We start from the raw sequence: 20320 nt of genomic DNA, 5'->3' as shown, positions 1-20320 counted from the left end.
TCTGAATAAAATCATCGACAAAATCACGATTTGAATACCAAGATATTGAAAACAAAGCAAATAAAAAAGTTGAGGTTACCTGGGTACCGTGGTTGCATGAGTGAGGATTCCTCCTTACGTTTGAAAACTTACAAATAATTTGGTATTATTGGTAAATTAAAGTTGACTGAAACCACTATTCTAGAAAAGATGGTGATTGGTGAGTCTGACTATTCTATAAAGAATAAAAGATGGTGACTAGTCAGGCTCTATCACGTGAAGGTGAGGAGTTTTTAAATTTTTTTAATAACTTGGCTCAAAAAAACGTCGTTTCGGCCAAGTTATTTAAAAAAAAAAAAATTAGCTTTATTCTTCTCCTTCTATTTTGCACAACATGCAGCAGCCATGGCTGCTGTTCTTCTCCACTACTGCCCAAATTTGGGTGGTCCTTGAAGATCCTCATAATCATTTATCCAAGCTTTTGGGTGGTCCTGGGACCACCCTGGTCCTTTAATAGATCCGCCCTTGGTTGAGTGAGACCCCGTTGAACTTGCATAAACGTACATCTTTTGAGCCTTCATACTCACAGAAATATTAATAATCCCATTCCTCTCCCCATTGTGATCTCTCAGCCTGTAACTCAACAAATGCAGGTAACCCTCCGGCACGTACCCGCCAACAAAATCTGTCGCCGGAATGATCGCCGTCCCGATCGTCCTGATGCTGGACAAAGTCTTGCATTGGACCTCCACTGTGATGGACTTCGAGTGCTTTGGCAAGTCGAGCACGAGCTTTTCATTCCACCGTGGGTAGGCGCCGCCTTTAGTGTCCATGTCCGTGGTGCGAAACTGGCTGTTGGTGTCGGCCCGAACTGTCACGGAGGCTTTTTTCTTGATGGGTTTTCGATCTAATTGTAGGTTCTTGGCGGAGATCACCTTGATTTCGAGCGTCTAGGAATTGGTTGCCATGTTGGATGAAAAGTACGCGTGTTTGATGAACTGCTTGTGTTAGGGATGAAAGAGGTGCGGGTAGGAGGTTATATAAGAATGTTGAGGGAAGGGTGTGAGAAATGAGAGAGACAATTCCTATGTACCCAATGTGTGTTATTCGACTCCCGGATGGTTTGTGCAAGGATATTGATGCGGCAGTGGTGAGGTTTTGGTGGGCGGGGGCTGATAAGGATCATGGGTGACACTGGATCAATTGGAAGGACATGGGGTTGCCGAAGAGGGAGGGAGGTATGGGGTTCCGTAATCTTAAAGACTTTAACCTTGCCTTGCTAGCCAAACAATGTTGGCGTTTGATTCATGATCCTGATTCTCTATGGGCGTGGGTTTTAAAGGTGAGGTATTTTCCAAATGTTTCTTTCCTGGATGCTAAAAAAGGTGGTAGGGCCTTTTGGGCGTGGGTGAGTCTTTTAGAAGGAAGGGATCTCATCTTAAATGGTGCCAGATGGCAGATTATGGGAGGACAAGAGGTTAGATTTTGGATGGACAATTGGGTCTCAGACATACCAGCAGGGCAACCCACCCCTCCCATGCTCGCGGATGTTAACATGAATGTAAGGTTGCAGAGTTTATTGATCCGGTCTTGAGGGAGTGGAATTTAGATCTGCTATCGAATTTTGTCCCAGAATCTGAGCGTGAGGCTATCTCTCAAATTAACATGGGGCCACTTATGAAACCGGATAAACTTGTCTGGCTTTTTGAAATGAATGGTTCTTATTTTGTAAGTCTGGTTATAAGTGGTGTCATAACTGCCTACCCCTTATGAATCATGATCGCCATTCTTCTTCCCACAGTATTGATTCTCGGGTGTGGGCTTGGACTTGGAGTTGTAAAGCCCCCCAAAAATGACGAACTTCGTATGGAAGGCTTTCCGTAATGCTTGCGCCACCGAGTTTAATCTTTTCTGTCATTGGTGTGACTTGTCCCCCCTTTGTCCCATTTGTGCTGAAAGTGAAGAAACCATGAAGCATGTGCTCCTTTTGTGCCCATGGGCTTTCAGGGTGTGGTCTGGGGGTCCTCTAATCGAAGCTCTTGCACAACTTTGGCTGAGTGGTTGTGCTTGGTTGTCAATCAATATTTGGAATGTAAGGAGAATTTAGATCATATTTTGTCGCACGTAGTCTTTTCGTGTTGGTTCATTTGGAGGGCATATTGCGATGCTATTTTTAATGAGCTCAATCATTATTCTTTCATAACTTTGCTGGCTATTGCCACTGCCCTAGTTTCCTTTCAAGAGGCTTCCACCCCTCGGAGCTTGTTGGCCTTTGACAGTACCAGTCATTCTAAAGGTATGCATCGACCATCTCTATGGTCTCCTCCCCCTATCAATTGGATTAAGCTTAATGTTAATGCTTGTTGGAAGTGAGACTTTTTATGTGGTTATATCGCGGTTGTTGCCAGAGACTGGGTCTCGGGCTACAAAGTGGTGAAATGTGTGAGGGTGCATGCTTTTTCGGCTGCGATGGTGGAGGCTCTAACTATTCTGGAAGGTTGCTTACTGGCGAAAAATTTACATATGCAGGATGTGGTACTTGAATAAGATGCATAGGCTATTATTCAGTACCTTAATTCCCATTCTCTGAGTTGTGATTGGGACCTGCTCTTAATCCTTTCCCATGCTTTGGAGGTTGGGAAGAGCTTTCAATCATGCTCCTGGTCGTGGACTCCATGAACAGCAAATATGTCGGCGGATTTTGTTATGAGGAATATTTCTTCGGAGATGTGCGGCTTAGGCTGGGTTGTGACACCTCCATCTTTGCTTGTGGGTATTTTGAACAAAGACGATCTTCCATGTCTTCCTTTGTAGGGGGAAGTTTTTTTTTGTCTCGGGTAATTAGGATGATGTTGGTGACCTGTGTGGTGGCGTCTATTTGTGTCTTGTTTATCTATGCTTCTGTTATTTGGGTGTGTTGGACAACCCTCTGCTTGTTGTTTGGCCTTGTGCCTTGCTGGTTTTATGAACCGTTCTTTCAACCAACCAAAAAAAAAAAAAAAACACCCACCTGGTTTCTGTGGAATCCAAATTGGATGATGAAATACAATACGTGCCGAATTTGGAATGGATGGGAAAATGCGTGGGAGAAGTGTAATTTACTTTCCTAGTCAGGGGTTTCCAAGTTGACTCTTGGGCCTTTAATTGAGTTTCACTTTTCTTAGAGAAACTTCCATGTAATAGGATTCATAGTGAGAGAAACTTTCAAGCAATTAGTTCTTACAATTTAAGGAAATAGACAAAAATGAGCAATTTTCTGAATCTTTGGATTAAGATAAGACAAATCAGTCACGCATAAGTCATGTAACCATGCACAAGTCGTGCACACCATGAAGGGATAAGAGGAGTGAGGGGAGGGAGGGGCATAATGCCCATCCATAGTATGATTACCAAATTGAAGGGATAAGAAGAGCTCATGAGTGAAGGGATTTTCCAGAAAATAGCAGAGGCAATGGATTATGAATGGATCCCATTTCAAGAGAGAGAGGTGACTAGGGTTTGTGCAGAGGTGTGGGTTTTGGGAAGAGAGATTTTCGGAGAAATGTGCAAACGGTGATTGGGTTAGAGGAAACAATCTATTTATATACGAGGGTAACTAGGTTATTTTAAGGTGTAGGAAAAATCTTATTTCTATCATATTGTTGAGCATGCCGTGTGCATACTCTGTGCATTTCCGTAAAATCTGATTTTGATCCTAGGATTAAGAAAATGGGTCATTTTTGTCAATTTTCCTATAATTTATTGTGGAGTTAAAACTTTCTAAAAATATGGATTATCTCTACTTCTTATTTTTCAATAATCACGTGGAGAAATTTTTTGGTACGGTTGTTACACATGAAAGTGTTGTCGCAATACATGTAATTATTATTCTATCTTTCTTATCCTCGTGTGGATAAGTTCTTCTACATAAATATAACATATGTATAGTATGAATACAGTGACGTTGTAGCGTCCATATGATAGATACACACATTCACACATCTCTCTTCACCACTTGACTTATCACGTGTGTGGAACTATGATTTTTTGGGGCCGGAGTAAGTCTGATCTGCATACAATCATTTCAGAAGTCCAGTCATGGATTCACCAGCTTCGAGCAGAGCTGTATCAAATAGAGTAGTGGTGCCACCATCACTCTACTCTGGGACACTAGGTAGAGTCCTAGCGACTCCGCTAAATGACCATGCTTGGTTTGCAAGACATGCGATCTAATTTGGATATGGACACAATCAGATCCTATAAGTCTTGGACTTTTTACAATGTAGGAATTGACGCTCCTTAGCTATAACGTTCCAGAGTCATGCAGAATAGACACTAACCATCCTTGTGCGCCACAAATAATCACAACTCGTAAGGGGGTGTAATATCTACATCTAGATATCCTTTAGGATTCTTCTAGCTTAGAGTGAGGATTCTATCGTAAAAAGATCTTTCTCCCTACGGTATAAATACACCCATCTAGGGTTCATCTATGGTCACGTAACCTAAACACTTGAATTCTCTTGCCCACTGCTTGAGTTTAAAATCATTCACTAACTTGACCTCCGTAGAGCCTTTCGCCGGTGCATCCCTTGGTCTTAAGCTTGACTTTACCACCACTCACGGAGGTGCGCAAATTCAATTCCAACAATTGATGCGTTCATTGAGAGTGAACTCATATTCCTCTCGGTCAGATCACTTTGCCGATTGACATGTCAGAAAACTCAGTCAATCATATCGGCTTCGCTGCCTCTCAGAGCAATACCCATGAGCGGTACGATGGCGTCGCCGCCTTTGATGAGATGTGGAAAGACGTCATGGAAATTTGTTTGTCTCTAGAAGGCGTCTGACAAAGCCCTCTGGCTAGAGAACCTGCTAGACTCGCCGACGTAAAGGCACATGTCAAAAATGTCAAGGAAACTGTTACTTGCTTCAAAGAATTAGCTGCCCAGAAGACGGAGGTAATCGATTTAATGTCAGAAGAATCATCTCAACGCCCTGTCCCCAAGGGGCATCCCATAAAATTCCGAAGGCTACGGGGTCTCCCCCTTTTTCAATGTTCGGGGGCAGAAGCATCCATTGAGGTAAGCTGTACACACGGCGAGCAGGAATATCTGGGAAACACCCGAAAAGAAAGAAGGTTCGCTTACAAGAAACCAAGAATGGTGGCTGCCATCAATAAACCACTGGCAATCGATTCCAACTTCCTGATGTATAATATGGTGATTTGGAAGACATCTGTACGCCTCATGACGACGCCATCATCGGCAAGGTATAATTCTCCAACACCCTGGTAAGCAGCGTTCTGGTCAACAATTGCTCAGGAGTTAGCGTTCTGGTAAACCAAGAATTGTGGAGTTGTTATGCTGTTCGTATATAGTTCCACATTCGGCAAGCCCTTAGCTGTTCTTTCTTATTACAATTATTTTCATTTTATATAGATATGTACAATTGAGCAGTGTGTGCGTTCTATGATGTCCTTTATCTCATATCTGAATTCAGTCCCCTTTCATTTTTTTTTTGTGAGTAATGGTTGGCATTTGTTGTGAATGTGATATTCTCCGCATAAAGCTAATCTTGTGTGGCCGTATGCCATGAAGTATATTTAACTATCTCCATTTTTTGTGCAACAGTATCACCAAGAATCTGGAGTCTGCCAATAGCATGTTTTCATTTATTTGGTGGGTCATTGGCTTCTACTGGGTACTTAATGGTGGCCAGACTTTGCTATCTAGTTCACCTCGCCTTTACTGGTTAGGATTGAACTATTTTTACTCTGAAGTGGTTTCTTTTGAGTCATTGTCTTGAATGTGTGCGTGCGTGATTGCACGTGTTTTAACTATTTACAAGCAGCTCTTTTTTTTGCTGGCTCTGTGTTTCATTTCTGGTCTTTGATGTTGCCTTCATCATTGTATGCGTTTCTGCTTCTTGTCTCGTTGGAATTGCAGTCTGCTGCTTTCGGGCATGCATAAGAGCAATCTTATATGCGGTGACAGATCAGGTATACCTCCATAAGGATTGTATGCAAGCTTTAGTTTATTGTCTAGATAGTGGTAGCTTCATATAATCTTTCCTCTGATCATGTGACATGAGATAAATTAAAAAAATTAGCTCTCATCTAAGCTTAAAATACATGGTTTACGTGATATATATGATATAGCTCTACGTATAGAAAAAAAAACAAAATGACATAGCATAGCATATTCAGTAATAATAGGCAAGTTAATAGATCTCCTCGATGCACGTGTCATGCGCATAATGCACAAATATGGAAGCAAGTGAATGGAAACCGATGATACATGACTATGGGGCGATTGGCTAATAGGCTAATAGCTTTACCAGTCGTTGTGTTCTGTATGTTTGTGGTTTCTTGTATTATTTGACAAAGTGAGGGAGCATCTCCAGTACTAAATGGAGATGTATAGGCACATTTAGATCTCATGTTCCAGTGGAAGTTGTATTTGGGTTGTAAAACCAACAACTAGCCGACAAGCGTATGTATAGCCACAAATTTGTATCTGTTTTGCTTCGTGCTTTGGCGGGCCCAAAACAAGTGCGAGAATGAGTGAACCACGTGAAGAAAGTGGGAAGATGAAGTGCAGTAATTACTTTCTTGCTTCAACACTAAACCGTTGAGATTAAATTCCTAAATTTACATTTCATAACTGCATCCAACTAACTGGAGTGAGATTCTCCGAAGATTTGAGATGTAATTACATCCCAAATTACATCTCCCCCTTGGAGATGCTCTGATACATGTGAAGGCTGCTGACTCATTTAATCCCATTTGATATTTATAATGAATGCTTAACTGTTGGTGAATTCAGTTCTCCTTGATTTTCATCGTGAACCAGATGTGAACTCCCTTTTTGATGTTGAAACATTAGATCTCATGGTTCCTATTTTATGCCGAAGTTTGAGTTTTATACGGGCCATCCAAATACCATGTGACGTTCTGGATTGAAGAATCAATCATTTCCTTTTTCTGTAGAACCTATTAATTGTGCATGAGGTAGTAAGCTCTATATTAATGAAGGGCCAAAAAAATGAAAGAAGTTATGGATTCTTGATTACACTTCTATCATATACGCTGATATGACTTGTCTTCATACGATTTGTGCATGAAACAGGACGGGGCAACATATGAAGAGATTGATAGATTGCCAAAGTTCAAATTCAGAAGGGTAAGTAACTCGGAGAAAGTCAATGGTGAGGTCCAAGCTTCTGAAGGATTCATGACCGAATGTGACACCAATGCACCAACCGATCATCCTATTTCCCAGGCTGATGCTGTAAGTTCTCTTGTGCCTTTATACTTACAGTTGTATTTGGTTATGTCTAATATGCACGCAAGTGATCATTAAAAAGTATATGACTAGACTGCCGCGGCCGTGTTGACATGAATGTTTTTGGTAAATTGCAGGAATGCTGCGTCTGCCTTTCTGTGTACAAGAATGGAGCAGAGCTAAGCCAACATCCTTGCCAGCATCATTTTCACTGCACTTGCATAGACAAATGGTTACATATCAATGCTACCTGCCCTATGTGCAAGTTCAACATTTTAAAGCCCCGTGACCGACATGAAATCGGACAACTGTGAACGGTAACGGGATCAAATATATGTCGATATTATGGAAACCAAAATCGATATTTTATGTAAAGTTAGTGTAAACTAACTACTTGTAATGCTAAATAAGAAAATATAATAGATGGTTACCATGCTTAATTAATGAGTTGGGGATTATTTTGTAGAAAATTGTAGCAATGGTCCATGAACTTTAATCCAATTAGAGCAATGGTTCATCAACTAAAATTCATGATCATTGGTCCCTTAACTCATCAAAACAAGCAATTATGGTCATTTTCGTTAACTTTGTCAAAATGACTCATGTTGGAATGATCATTGCTACAATTGGGTTAAAGTTGAGGTATCATTGTTACAATTTTTTTTCATTTGATTTTTCATATTTGTCTTGAATTTAGCCTCATGTGGATGGCAAGTGATTTATTTTGATGGAAGTTTTCACGGAGTTTATGAAAATGACTATAGATGCACGTTTTGATGAGTTAAGGGACTAATAATGGTCATGAATTTTTAGTTGACGGACTGCTGCAATAGGTTAAAGTTAAGAGACTATTGCTATAATTTCCCCTATTTTTCATGAAGGATTAGGCATTAATAAATAATATTTAGGGTAAACTCGACATTTTCATTTTTAAAAGCAGATTGGATTATTCCTAAAGTTATAGTGGAATAAGAGCTTTGGTTCATTAATTAAAAATCTATGAGTATTGTTCTTTGAACTTGTCACAATATTGCAATGCAATTGTTCTTTTGGGTAATTCTGTTAAAATTTTCATTCTTATTTTCCATTTAAACTCTATAAACCAGAAAAGAAAGAAAAGAAGTCAAGTTCAGTGGGCTGAATTGAAGTCTTCCTCCTCATGCTTTCTATATTTTGAATGTAAGTTTTAATGGTATTACTGAAAAGAACAATTACTCATGAATTTTTAATACAGAGATCAACACTTTTATTGGGTCCTCAAAATTTTGATAAGGTAACTATTAAATAAACGACAAGTGAGAGAATGTCGCTTGAAAGTGGTAGATTGTATTAGGTTTTTCAGTCACGTGTTTCTCCCAACTACTGGTTAATCAAGTCAAGGGTGGTGTGCGTTATTCGACCCTTGCTAAATATCACAGTGAATTTGACCCAGTACTGCTGCCTGCTGCGGGCATATTGTACATAAGTTGTTTAAGCCAAAAATCAGAGGAAGTGATTTTTCATTTTTCCTTTTTTTTTTTAAATATGGGACCAGCTGGTGGTTTCGCTACAACAATCTAACCTTTCGGGGTGAGAAAAACTAATAAAGGTATTTCAGTCTCCCTTGACCAGGGCCATCTCTGACATTTTAGGGGCGTTGTGCAAATTTAATAAAAAGGCCCTCTTATTTAAAAATAAATAAAAATTTGGACGATATATTCATAAAGCTCAACAATCAATAATCAAAATTAATTGAAATCCGCATCTCACTTTTACTAATTGAATAATCGTCAACATAAAATCATGATTTAGGGTTCATCTGTGAAAAAAATGGAGCACAACTGAAAGAGAGATATGAAAAAATGTTTGTATTTGTAGAAGAAAATAATGCACTAGTTAAATTTTTATTGTTTAATAGGAAAGCGGAAGAAAGTAATACATAAGTTTTTATTGCTATAGAAAACTATAAAATTAACATATTAAGTATAAGCTCTATTGCCACTTAGTACTACGATTTAGTGGCATTTCTTTTCACTTGCAAGTGAGAGGTCTTAGGTTCGATTCTTGCCAAAGGAGAATTTGAACCATATTATTGTTAACCCATTGTGAGGCTAAGCCCATCCATTCCCCTTAGTGTAGAAAATATCGTTTGTACAAAAAAAACAAAAGTATAACCTCTACTTAATCAATTGTAATATAGATAAAATCATACGATGATGATTTTTCGTCTTAGTTTAAAACTTTTTTGTAGAAGCCATTCAGTACTACGGTCTAGTGGTATTCCTCTTCACTTGGGAGTGATGTTGGCAATATCCACGTGCCGAAATGTTGTTAGAGTTGTTATCGAATTAGTTAGTTAAATAGCTTAGGCTGCAAGCCATGATGGCTATATAAACTGTATTCTCATAGTTTTAAAGATTAATTCAGTATCAATGTAATCAATTACTTTCTCTCTTTCTCTCATTCCTTTCTCTCTTTTCTTATTCGATACATGCTCTTTCTGCATTTCTGTTAATATGGTATCATCGCCGGAGGTCGGTCCATGGTGATTTGTTGCTTTTCCGCTGCATGATTTGTCGTTGCTCTGCTCGATTTGGGTGATTTTCTGTTCTTGGTGAAGGTTCTTGGTGCTCGAATGATGGTATTTCAACAGAGTGAAGGTCGATTGCCGAATGGGGTTTTATTCCTCGGTGCCATTTCTTCCTCTGAAGATTAAAAGAACTGGAGATTTCTTGGGGAGCTATGATCGGAGTTTCTTCATCTCCACCAGTTATAGATACACGAAGATCTAGCAAAGGTCGCAATTTCTCACTTAAAGCATATATGCCCTCAATGATCACGATACAGGAGCTAGGGACCTCTACCGTCCTGTGCGCTATGAAGGAGCTAGTCTTGAAATCATATACTAGAATCTGAACAGAATTGCTTGCCTTTAAACCATGTATGTTTTCAAGCAATGTTTCAAATTCTGGTGGATTGATGAGCTTCTGGCTTCTGGAAGATTGAGATTCGAGTCATCAGGTGCTGTTTCAAGTACTCCTCAATTTAGCATATCAACTGTTTGTGTTAATGTCTTAGTGAAGATTTTTCTATGCATCTTGTAAGTATCAAGGCCGATAGCCGTGTACTTACTTTTTCAAGGCCGGTAGCCGTATTCTCAATTTCTTCGTTGTGGTTGGAGTGTGTGACAATTTTTGAGGCTAGTAGCCATTTCTCTGTGATTGTATGTTGTACTCCCTTAAGGCCGATTGCCGGAGTATAAAGTTGTCTGAAAGTTGGTTTCTTGATTGGATGATTGGTGAAGTATTTCTGTCAAAGCATAAAGGCCGATAGCCGTTGCTTTTTGTTTGAGTATTTGTTGAGTTTTTCACACGAACAAGGCCGATAGCCCATAATGTGTATTCTTGGAATTGTTGTAATTTTTGAAGATTGCTTGAGTAGTTGGATTTGGGATATAAGGCCAAAGCCATTATCTCTGTGTAAGTTGTTTGTTTCCTCCACAAGGCCGATAGTCGGAGTGAAAAGTTCTGTTTCAGATTTTGTGTGTTACTCCTTAAAGGCCGATAGCCGGAGTAAAGTTCTTGAAAAGTCTTGTTTTGTTGTTATTGTGTGCACCTCCATTAAGGCCGATTGCCAGAGTGTAGTTCTTGTTGAAATATTGATTAGTAATTCAAGGTTGATAACATTTGAAGCAGGGAAGATACTCATTTGAAGCAGAGAAGTTGCTGATGTCTGACAAAAGTACTTTGAATACTGCTTTCAGCTTTTGGAAGATTAGCATACCTAAACATGGGAAATTGGGTTACTTTTACTTGGCTCCATTGATTGGTCTGCTTCAATCTCAAACTGGGAAGTCCCAGTTGAGATTGAGGGGGGATGTTGGCAATATACACGTGTTGAAAGGTTGTTAGAGTTGTTATCGAATTAGTTAGTTAAATAGCTTAGGCTGCAAGCTAGTCATGATGGCTATATAAACTGTATTCTCATAGTTGTAAAGATTAATTCAGTATCAATGTAATCAATTACTTTCTCTCTTTCTCTTATTCCCTTCTCTCTTTTCTTCTGCGATACATGCTCTTTCTGCATTTCTGTTAATAAGTGAGAGGTTTTAGGTTCGAATCTCGTACATAGGGAATTCGATACCAAATTAGGTTGCCCATTGTATGGCTTATAGCCAAACTCTCCCTCTCTTTAGTATAAAATTATATCGATGTACTAAATTTTTTTTTTTTTTTATAGAAATTCATACTTATATGTAATATATAGGAGGATAAAAAATTTTGGGGCCACAAGAAATTGGGGGCCTGTGCACTTTTTGTACATGCCCAATGCCCTATTTGCCCCTGGCCACCATTGTCCGATTCACCAGCACCAGTAATTGAACCCAAGATGTGTCATGTGAAATATGGTATTGGAATTCATTTCCAACCACTGAGCCACCATAGTTAAGGAAATGGGTTTTCTGTACATTATTAGAGAAGTTGGGAAAATAGCATAGTCTAAACCCTCTAATATTTACGCACAAAATATTGTGACTTGGTTCTTCAATAATTTTTCCGATATGCACCATACCAAACTGGAACTCTGGTCACAACGCCGCCGCCGAAAACCCCATCGTTGAGTGAGATCACATTGTTGAACTTGCATAAGCGTACATCTCCTGAACTTTCATCCTCACAGAAATATTAATAATCCCATTCCTCTCCCCCTTGTGATTCCTTAGCCTGTAACTCAAAAAATGCAGGTAACCCTCCGGCACGTACCCGCCAACAAAATCCGACGCCGGAATCGTCGCCGTCCCGATCGTCCTGACGCGGGATGAAGTCTTGCATTGGACCTCCACCGTGATAGACTTCGAGTACGTTGGCAAGTCGAGCACGAGCTTTTCGTTCCACAGTGGGTAGGCGCCGCCTTCGGTGTCCATCTCTGTGGTGAGAACCTGGTTGTTAGTGTGGGTCTGGACGGTCACAGAGGCGTTTTTCTTGATGGGTTTTCGATCTAATTGCAGGTTCTCGGCGGAGATCACCTTGATTTCGAGCGTTCGGGAATTGGCTGTCATGGTGGATGAAGACTGCATGTAAGTGTTTGATGAATTGCTTGTGTTAGAGGAATTGTGAGAGCCGTTGAGAGGAAAGAAGTGTGGGTAGGAGGTTATATAGGAGGGTTGAGGGAAGGGTGTAATAAAGGAGAGAGAAACACCCATGTGGTTTCTGTGGAATCCAAATTGGAGGATGAAATTCAATATGTGCTAAATTTTGAATGGATAACATATGGGAGTGGTTTTCCAAGTTGACTCTTGGACCTTTAAATGAGTTGTGAGTTTTTAAAGAGAAACGTCCATGTAATTTGCTCACGCTTCTTATATATAGAAACTTCCATGCAACTGGTTCTTACAATTTATTGTGGAGTTAAACTTCTTGAAAACATGGATATATCTTTACTTTGTTGTGGCTTATATTTAACTCAGGGAGAACAGAGGGGCATGGCATAGAGAGAAAGAGAGGAGAATAACTTTGAGGAATTTTGTGTGTTATTCTCTGATAGGAGCACATTTATGTGACTTTGTTATCTTATTTCTTGGTATTTACTTAGTTAATTTTCATTTATTTTGGTAATTTAAGTTATTTTCGTATTATTGTAGGTCCAGTTGGTATAGATGACAATAAATAGCCAAATGGAGCAATTTGGAGCAATTTTGGACTTGGATTAGATAGCATGCGTGGATAACATATGGGATGGACGTTTTTGGTGTTTAAATGGTGTTAGACATGTGCTAAAATTTTGAGAAATTAAAGTGGAGGCTTGGAAGGCAAGGAATTACACAAGAAAGATGAATCCTAGTTGGAGAGGAACATTATCTTATCTTATTTTATCTTATCTTATCTTATCTTATCCAACCTTATCTTATCTTATCTCCAACTGTAAGGAGGAATCCTAATCACATTTCAACACTCTCTACCTGATTCTTAGAGTCCTAAAATAATTCAAAACGCCAAAACCTTTTCCTCCTTGGATTCAGCCATTCCCTCCATATAATATGACATTCCTGCACGTTTTAGAGTGTGCCGCGCCTACCATTCATCCATTGAAGTTGCTGGAATTTTCAGAGTTCTTTCTATCTTTGTTTTAAGTTTCAATGTTTATTTTAGATTGCTTTTCAGTTATGATGAACATGTGTAACTAAGTTTCTTTTTAGCTAGAGGTGAATTCGAAGCCATGATCATATGTTTTATATAAATTGATTACATCCAATTATTGTTTCATAAAACATGAATGTGATTTACCTATCTGCTTTATAGAAAACTTATTCTTGTATGTTTATTGAGGGTGCACACTTAGTTTGCATGCGGGGATTTGATGCTAGAATATAAGGGAATTTCACCTAATCATTATGAACTTATATTTGGAAGTAGTAAAAGTCACTAGTCATGATTGAGTTAAGTAACTTCTTGGCAGAAGTATCATGCTTTTCATAGTTACGAATGCTTTGTCAATGCTTATGATTTTCACAGAACTTAATGATCTTTGAGATGTATCTTTATCATGCTTTTCATAGTTAGGGAACTTGAGAAGAATAATTTGGTTACGTTGCTGAGTCTAATTCAATGAACTTAGGAAAATTTGAGAATTAATTGGTGTTGTTCACAGTTAATTTGGGGCATTGTCATTCATGGTTTATAGGAAGAATAACTGAAAATTGATTTGTATGCATATGTTTATGTGTGGAGAGGAATCCTTTAGCTATCGTTTCATCCATATTTCATTCACAACTTAATTTACTTGCTGCACTTTACTTTTGTTTTAACTAAATTCATCCAAAATCCCCTAGTCATTATTTTGTTGTTAGTTTAACTTAGTTTTCAGTTTTATAAGTTTAATTTGTGTTGATTAGCATCCCTTCTAATCCCCGGAATAGAACGATCCCTACTTACTCATACTACGATTGCATAATTTATAGGGTTTAATTTGTGTGTTAGTTTTTACCACATCATTCTCTAGTCATTGTACCTTTATTTATAGTAAGAAGAGCATCTCCAATTGAAGTCCCTATTTAGGGACTTCCACCACTACTTTTAAGTACTCATTTGAGGGCTTAAAGGAAATTTTTGTGTTCCCAAAGGAATATTGCCTCCAATGGTAGAATCCCTAAATTTAAAGTTTTTATGATTTTAAGTGATAGTTTGATTAGGTGCACATTTTTTTACTTAAGATTGTCCCTATATGGGAGGACATACACTATGTATCCGGTAAGTCCCTATACTTTAGGGACTCACCATCCGATCTATTGGAGATTCATTTTTGTCTCTATATTTGTTTTATACTCATTTTATACGGTGGTTTTCCCTATTTAGGGACTCCATTGGAGATGCTCTAAAGAGGATAGAAACTTGCTCTCCAAGTAATACAAAGTCTATTAGGAAAGATTTTCTAGATCGCAAATGATTCCTAATCTATCTTTACTTAGGATTTACACAATCACAATATGTATTAGAATGTATATCACAACACTCCCCCTTTTGAGTGTGCAAATACTCAAGTAGATGGCGCATCAGATCTTCAGGCAAATGTAGAAGCAGTTGATGAATTAATCTCGTCTAGTTGGCAAAAGTAGCGAATGCTAGTCTCAAAACAAACGAAAGAATGCATAGATGGTAAAACTCACAAAACCTCTCTATGGCAAAACCCAAGGTGGGGCATATACCCATAGTCAAAGAAGAAAAGTGAGAAGTTGTATTAAGTCAAAACTATAAATCTTCATGATGTAAGTAGAATGTATTCAAGGGTATGACCTGCTTAGGATGGGTGCCTCGTCAAAACCTAGTCAGGTAGCAAAAACCTAGTGGGAAAAGTGCTCTTAAGCATAGGAAAAAAGAATACATTAAGGTTAAGTGAGAATACATATTCATAGCATTAGAATCCTAGATATGCTTACTATGTATGCATCCATAGAAAACAAATAAAGAATTCATCAATGAGACAAGTAGTGAATCAATTTTCATCCATTCATAAAAGTAATTCAAACAAAATGTCATAACAAACTTGTAATCATATTCGGGGCTTCAAAACAGCCCCTAACTACTAAAAAGTTTAGTTAAACACAATCCTTAAGTTAAAACAAAAGATAGACATGAGTTTGAGAAGATAGAACCGAAAGAAATCGACCGAGGCCTTCTCCTCCCCTCCTTCCTTCCCCAATGCTGCTTTTAAACCAATTCTTGCTGCATCATTTTCTTCTCCTTAACTCACCCACTAATAGCCATTTAGTGATGACAATAAGTGAGAGGAAATGTGGTAAAACAATTGTAACACTTTAGGTAGCCTTTATGCCAATTACTCCCTCTTAATCCTCATTTTTAATTCCATTTCCTCTGATATTTGAAGAGGTGTCAGCTGACTTGTTCTTGGCGGCATCAGTTTTGGCTGCTAGATTTATTGGGTTTATTGCTTCCATTGCAGTTACAAACTGCTCAGCCTCTTGGTAACCTTTCAGTGTTAAAACAACCATAACTTCTTCTAGAAAAATGATATTAGCAATCCGCGAAATGCTCTAGAAAATAGACATCCGTAGATTTCCAAACATATAAGGCTCATTCTCTAATTCATTCTTAGCTGTTCGAAACTTGCTTCCAAAGTCAGCTGATCTGCACAGGCAGTTTTGATGAATTTGTCACTTAAAATCCCACTTGTGCTATTTTTCTTTTATTTGCTTGACAAATCCTACAAAACACAAAAAAAAGTAAATAACTAAAAAATATAAGGAACTAACTAAGAAAAGACAAGTGAATTTGATGTAAAATATATATAAATATGAGCTTATCATTGACCTACTAGTCTATGATGCTTTACCCCTTGTCTTGCTCGTCTGTGTCGCAATTGCGGTGCACGTGGTTCGTTAGTGAACGAGGTGCTCACTGCGCTTGGCGTGGGCTGCCAGTTAAACTTGAGCTGGTTTGCTCTTATACTTCATGAGTGCCAAGCTGAGAGTTATACTGCCCGAACATTCGATTCGTGGCAGGTTGAGCGGCTACTTCAATTTTGACAAATTTGTATGAGGCTCTCAACATAACAGAAAATTCCAAGAACCAAATGCAAGAGTCTTATTCGAGTGTTTGAATCAGGCTCTCAATGAAAGCACCAATTTGTAGTAGCAAATATCCACCGTCTTCGGTCTTGACGAATTTGTACCTACAAAACAATTATCACTTTCCTTCATTTCTCTGTTCTCTTAACTCTGCTTGGGACCAATAATTTGTTTCTTGCCAATATCGACGACTAATAACAGAATCAGAAGAAACTAAGAAATAAACAAATTGATAGTTTGTTTACCAAGTCAAAGTAGATTCATTCGCAAAGTATTTAACCTGCTCTGATGCCAAATTGAAAATCAAAGCACGCCACGAACAAACGAACTAGAAAACTTTATTAATCGAAAACAAAAAATGCCAAAAAAGCTACACAACCTAAAGAAACTACATATTGACTGACTTGGTAGCTTAGAAGGGTGTATCATTATATTCTTTCTCTAAAGCAATTGCATGCAAGATTTGAATATAAAATGACTATAAAATTTCCTTTAATCATCGTCACACAATTGCATGCAAGAGTTGATAATATAGAATTATAATGACAGATATATATCGTATCCAATAATGTTAGGGAGATTAAATTTATTGACAAAATTTTGTAAATTAAATGATATAAAAGTTGATGATTATTACTTAAACATTGATAAACGTGCTAATTTGCTATTTGTGAACACATAATTTAATTTGCAAATTTAATCTACAAATTTAGTTTCCCTAACACTACTCTTATAAATTTCCTTTAATCAGCATCATACCAAAGTAAAGTATTGTGACAATGAATTTTTCTCTCAAAAATAAATAAAACAATGAATTAAATGGTTGCATAAAATTTCCTTCAAGAACACAAAAGACGTTGAGTTTGTATTCTCCTTAATCAAAAGTCTAAATCCTCTAATATTTACGCACAAAATAATGTGAATAATTTTTCTGATAGGCACCATACCAAACTGGAACTCCGATCGCAACGCCGCCACCAAAACTATGGTTCCCAGCTGTCGGAAACCCCATCCTTGAGTGAGAAGACGTTGTTGAACTTGCACAAGCATACATCTCCGGAACCCTCATCCTCACAGAAATATTAATAACCCCATTCCTCTCCCCCTTGTAATCTCTTAGCCTGTAGCTCAAAAAATGCAGGTAACTCTCCGGCACGTAAGCACCAACAAAATCAGATGCCAAAACAGTTGCCGTTCCGAACATCCTGACGCCGTACGCGGTCTTGCATTGGACCCCCACCGTGGTGGACTTGGAGTGCATTGGCAATTCGAGCACAAGCTTCTCGTTCCATAGTGGGTAGGCGTCGCCTTCGGTGTCTATAATTGTGGTGCGAAACTGGCTGTTGGTGTCGATCCGGACGGTCACTGAGGCATTTGTCTTAATGGGTTTTTGATCTAATTGTAGGTTCTCGAGGGAGATCACTGTGATTTCAAGCGTTCGAAAATTGGCTGCCATGGTGGATGAAGGGTGAGCATAAGGTGTTGTGTTAGATTTGTAAACTATATATTACCAAGAACAAGATTAAGTCGCATAAATCACAAACAAGAAAGCATGAAAAAACACTCACACATATATGTAAAGAACTTTGCAATACCACTAACCTGATGAACTGCCATTGGAAGATGCCATGGTTGCTGTTGTTCAATCCCTGTGTGTTGCAATCCTTCTCCTCTTTGTCAGATTGCTTAAAACTCCAATTAAGAATAGGGCTTAGTACTTAATCGAGTGCACATCTGTGAAAGCAGAGGTTACAACATATATATACAAGCATATATATATATATATATATATATATATATATATATATATATATATATATATCCTTCTCATAACTTAACAAGGATTCCCTATTAAAATCCTTATAGAAAACAACTTATGTTCTCCAATCCTTATCAGTTTTCATACTATAATAGAATCCTTCACAAACAAGGATTTTGCACACAGCTTCTCATAAGGCTTTCCTATTCCAATCGGACTTAATCATTCACTGTCAAAATATCCAATCCCATGTTCATATTCTTACATTCTCCCACTTGAACATGAGATCAATTCCAGACATGAACTTCTCCAATTTATAGGAAGTGATCATAGAGCCTCTTATGAGAATCTAACGTTATGACTATCATTCCATTGTACTTCAAAATATGGAAACTGAGAGCCATAGACCACAACCAAAATGCAGTATTGATTCTAAGCTCACGCATATCCAAACTACAAACATGACTCATAACAAAACTGATATAACCAATTAATGACATAATATGCTCCCACTCTTCAAAAGAAAAGCAACACAATAATGATTAAACATGATTTATTAACCATAAGCTTAAAACAGACAAACTGCTTTCAAAGCATCTAACAAATCATCCTCTAAAACAAGTCCATCATCCAAAACTACAAAACTTCAAAACCAAAGTAATAAGTTCGGGAAAAGACCGTTATTTAAAACATAAAAGTTGCAACTAACAAACTTTAGATAAAACTAAATAAATCAACTCTGACCAAGATAACAAGCACAGTTCCAGATTAAGCTACTCACATAACCGCAACCTGCCAATTCTTCGAAACAGACCAATTACTCCCACTGATCTAGACTCTTCAACACTCCCATCCGAGATACATGTTTTTGAAACTCTTCAATAGGTAGCGCTTTAGTCAAAGGATCTGTAGTCATCAAAACAATACTAATGTGCTGAACTTTAATCATCCCTTTCTTTACTTGCTCTCTTACTTTAAGATATTTTACATCCATTAACCTCGAAGCAGAGGTTCTTCTGTTATTTTTAGCAAAGAACACGGCTGAATTGTTGTCACAAAACATTCTCACAGGTTTTTGAACTGAATTTACAACTTTCAATCCTAACAAAAAATTCTTCAACCAAATAGCTTGTTTCATTCCTTCAAAACAAGCCACAAATTCGGCTTCCGTAGTTAGGATGTAGCAATGATAGTTTGTTTAGCACTCTTCCAGGAAACTGCTCCACCATTCAACATGAAAATATAACCACCTGTCGACTTTCTATCATCCACATCACCTGCCAAATCGGAATCAGTATACCCCTCAAGTTCCAAAGATTCACTCTTGCCATAAACCAACATAAAGGTTTTAATTCTTTGTAAGTATCTCAGAACCTTCTTGGCAGATATCCAATGTGCTTCTCCTAGATTTGCTTGAAACCTTCCCAGCATTCCCACTATAAAAGCAATATCTGGTCGTGTGCATATTGTTGCATACATAAGGCTTCCCACTAGAGAGGCATAGGGCTTAGATTGCATTTTCTGAATTTCTAAATCAGTTTTCGGGCATTGATTCTTCGAAAACTTATCCCTTTTGTTGACTGGAACTTGTCCACAATTACAGCTCTCCATATTAAACCGGTGCAACACTCTATCAATGTATCCCTTCTGTGATAAACCAAGTACCAGTTTCTGTCTATCACGTATGATTTTGATCCCCAACACATAATGTGCCTCTCCCAGATCCTTCATATCAAAATTGTCACTGAGCATGCTTTTAGTTCTTTGTAACAACTGAGAACAAGAGCTTGCTAAAAGGATATCATCAACATAGAGCACCAAAATGATAAACTGTAAGCCAGAAAATTTTATGTAAATGCAATTATCCAATTTGTTTTCTTCAAAACCCTGAGAAGAGACAATCTGATCAAACTTTAAATACCATTGTCTAGAGGCTTGTTTTAACCCATATATTGACTTATTGAGCTTGGAAACCTTGTTTTCCTTCCCTCTTTCAACAAATCCAGGAGGTTGTTTCATATAAATGCACTTTTCTAAGTCTCCATTTAGAAAAGCAGTCTTAACATCCATTTGATGTAGTTCTAAGTCAAAATATGCAACCAAAGCCATGACAACTCGCATAGAGTCTTTAGAAGACACTGAGGAAAAAGTATCTTTGTAATCAATACCTTCTCGTTGGGTGAAGCCCTTTGCTACTAATATAGCTTTGTATCTTTCAATTCGACCAAGAGCATCTCTTTTGGTTTTGTATACCCA

The 20320-nt window shown here is 38.1% G+C and overlaps 4 protein-coding genes across 7 annotated transcripts; 2 read left to right on the top strand and 2 right to left on the bottom strand.

Annotated features, from left to right (window-relative positions):
• Positions 1–404: 404 nt before the first annotated feature.
• On the bottom strand, positions 405–812 carry LOC114825862 (BON1-associated protein 2-like). The gene has a single exon (XM_029104892.1). It carries the CDS (start codon positions 810–812, stop codon positions 405–407), a length of 408 nt encoding a protein of 135 aa, XP_028960725.1.
• A 380-nt stretch (positions 813–1192) lies between these two features.
• LOC114825861 (uncharacterized mitochondrial protein AtMg00310-like) lies at positions 1193–1573 on the top strand. Its single transcript, XM_029104891.1, has one exon. It carries the CDS (start codon positions 1193–1195, stop codon positions 1571–1573), a length of 381 nt encoding a protein of 126 aa, XP_028960724.1.
• A 2777-nt stretch (positions 1574–4350) lies between these two features.
• On the top strand, positions 4351–7684 carry LOC114825860 (E3 ubiquitin-protein ligase At4g11680-like). 4 transcript variants are annotated; one of them, XM_070824719.1, is made up of 5 exons: positions 4351–5230; positions 5592–5711; positions 5812–5959; positions 7089–7250; positions 7382–7684. In XM_070824719.1, exons 1-5 carry the CDS (start codon positions 4932–4934, stop codon positions 7556–7558), a joined length of 906 nt encoding a protein of 301 aa, XP_070680820.1. In that variant the 5' UTR covers positions 4351–4931; the 3' UTR covers positions 7559–7684. The 4 variants fall into 4 exon arrangements, with proteins under 4 accessions (XP_070680820.1, XP_070680819.1, XP_070680822.1 ...); XM_070824718.1 differs by having other exon boundaries at positions 4351–5251; XM_070824720.1 differs by having other exon boundaries at positions 5108–5326.
• Positions 7685–16076: 8392 nt separating this feature from the next.
• Positions 16077–18042, bottom strand: LOC114825782 (BON1-associated protein 2-like). The gene is made up of 3 exons (XM_029104802.2): positions 17908–18042; positions 17253–17754; positions 16077–16409 (listed from the first exon to the last, which is right to left on the bottom strand). Exons 1-3 carry the CDS (start codon positions 17933–17935, stop codon positions 16322–16324), a joined length of 618 nt encoding a protein of 205 aa, XP_028960635.2. The 5' UTR covers positions 17936–18042; the 3' UTR covers positions 16077–16321.
• Positions 18043–20320: the final 2278 nt, after the last annotated feature.

The sequence above is a fragment of the Malus domestica genome, chromosome 07, assembly GCF_042453785.1.
Source record: "Malus domestica chromosome 07, GDT2T_hap1".
Classification (NCBI taxonomy): domain Eukaryota; kingdom Viridiplantae; phylum Streptophyta; class Magnoliopsida; order Rosales; family Rosaceae; genus Malus; species Malus domestica.
Note: the sequence above shows the minus strand (reverse complement) of the source record. Positions and strands in the feature narration are given on the sequence as shown.

What these genes read in the sequence shown, in the direction of transcription:
- LOC114825862 (XM_029104892.1), bottom strand. Translation starts at nt 812, where the DNA reads ATGGACACTAAAGGCGGCGCCTACCCACGGTGGAATGAAAAGCTCGTG.
- LOC114825861 (XM_029104891.1), top strand. Translation starts at nt 1,193, where the DNA reads ATGGGGTTGCCGAAGAGGGAGGGAGGTATGGGGTTCCGTAATCTTAAA.
- LOC114825860 (XM_070824718.1), top strand. Translation starts at nt 4,932, where the DNA reads ATGTCAGAAGAATCATCTCAACGCCCTGTCCCCAAGGGGCATCCCATA. An exon ending in TATAATTCTCCAACACCCTG is followed by an intron (nt 5,252 to 5,591) that starts GTAAGCAGCGTT and finishes TTTGTGCAACAG; the next exon opens with TATCACCAAGAATCTGGAGT. An exon ending in AGTTCACCTCGCCTTTACTG is followed by an intron (nt 5,712 to 5,811) that starts GTTAGGATTGAA and finishes ATTTACAAGCAG; the next exon opens with CTCTTTTTTTTGCTGGCTCT.
- LOC114825782 (XM_029104802.2), bottom strand. Translation starts at nt 17,935, where the DNA reads ATGGCATCTTCCAATGGCAGTTCATCAG. An exon ending in TTCCAATGGCAGTTCATCAG is followed by an intron (nt 17,755 to 17,907) that starts GTTAGTGGTATT and finishes CCACCATGGCAG; the next exon opens with CCAATTTTCGAACGCTTGAA. An exon ending in GCGATCGGAGTTCCAGTTTG is followed by an intron (nt 16,410 to 17,252) that starts GTATGGTGCCTA and finishes ATTGTTTTGTAG; the next exon opens with GTACAAATTCGTCAAGACCG.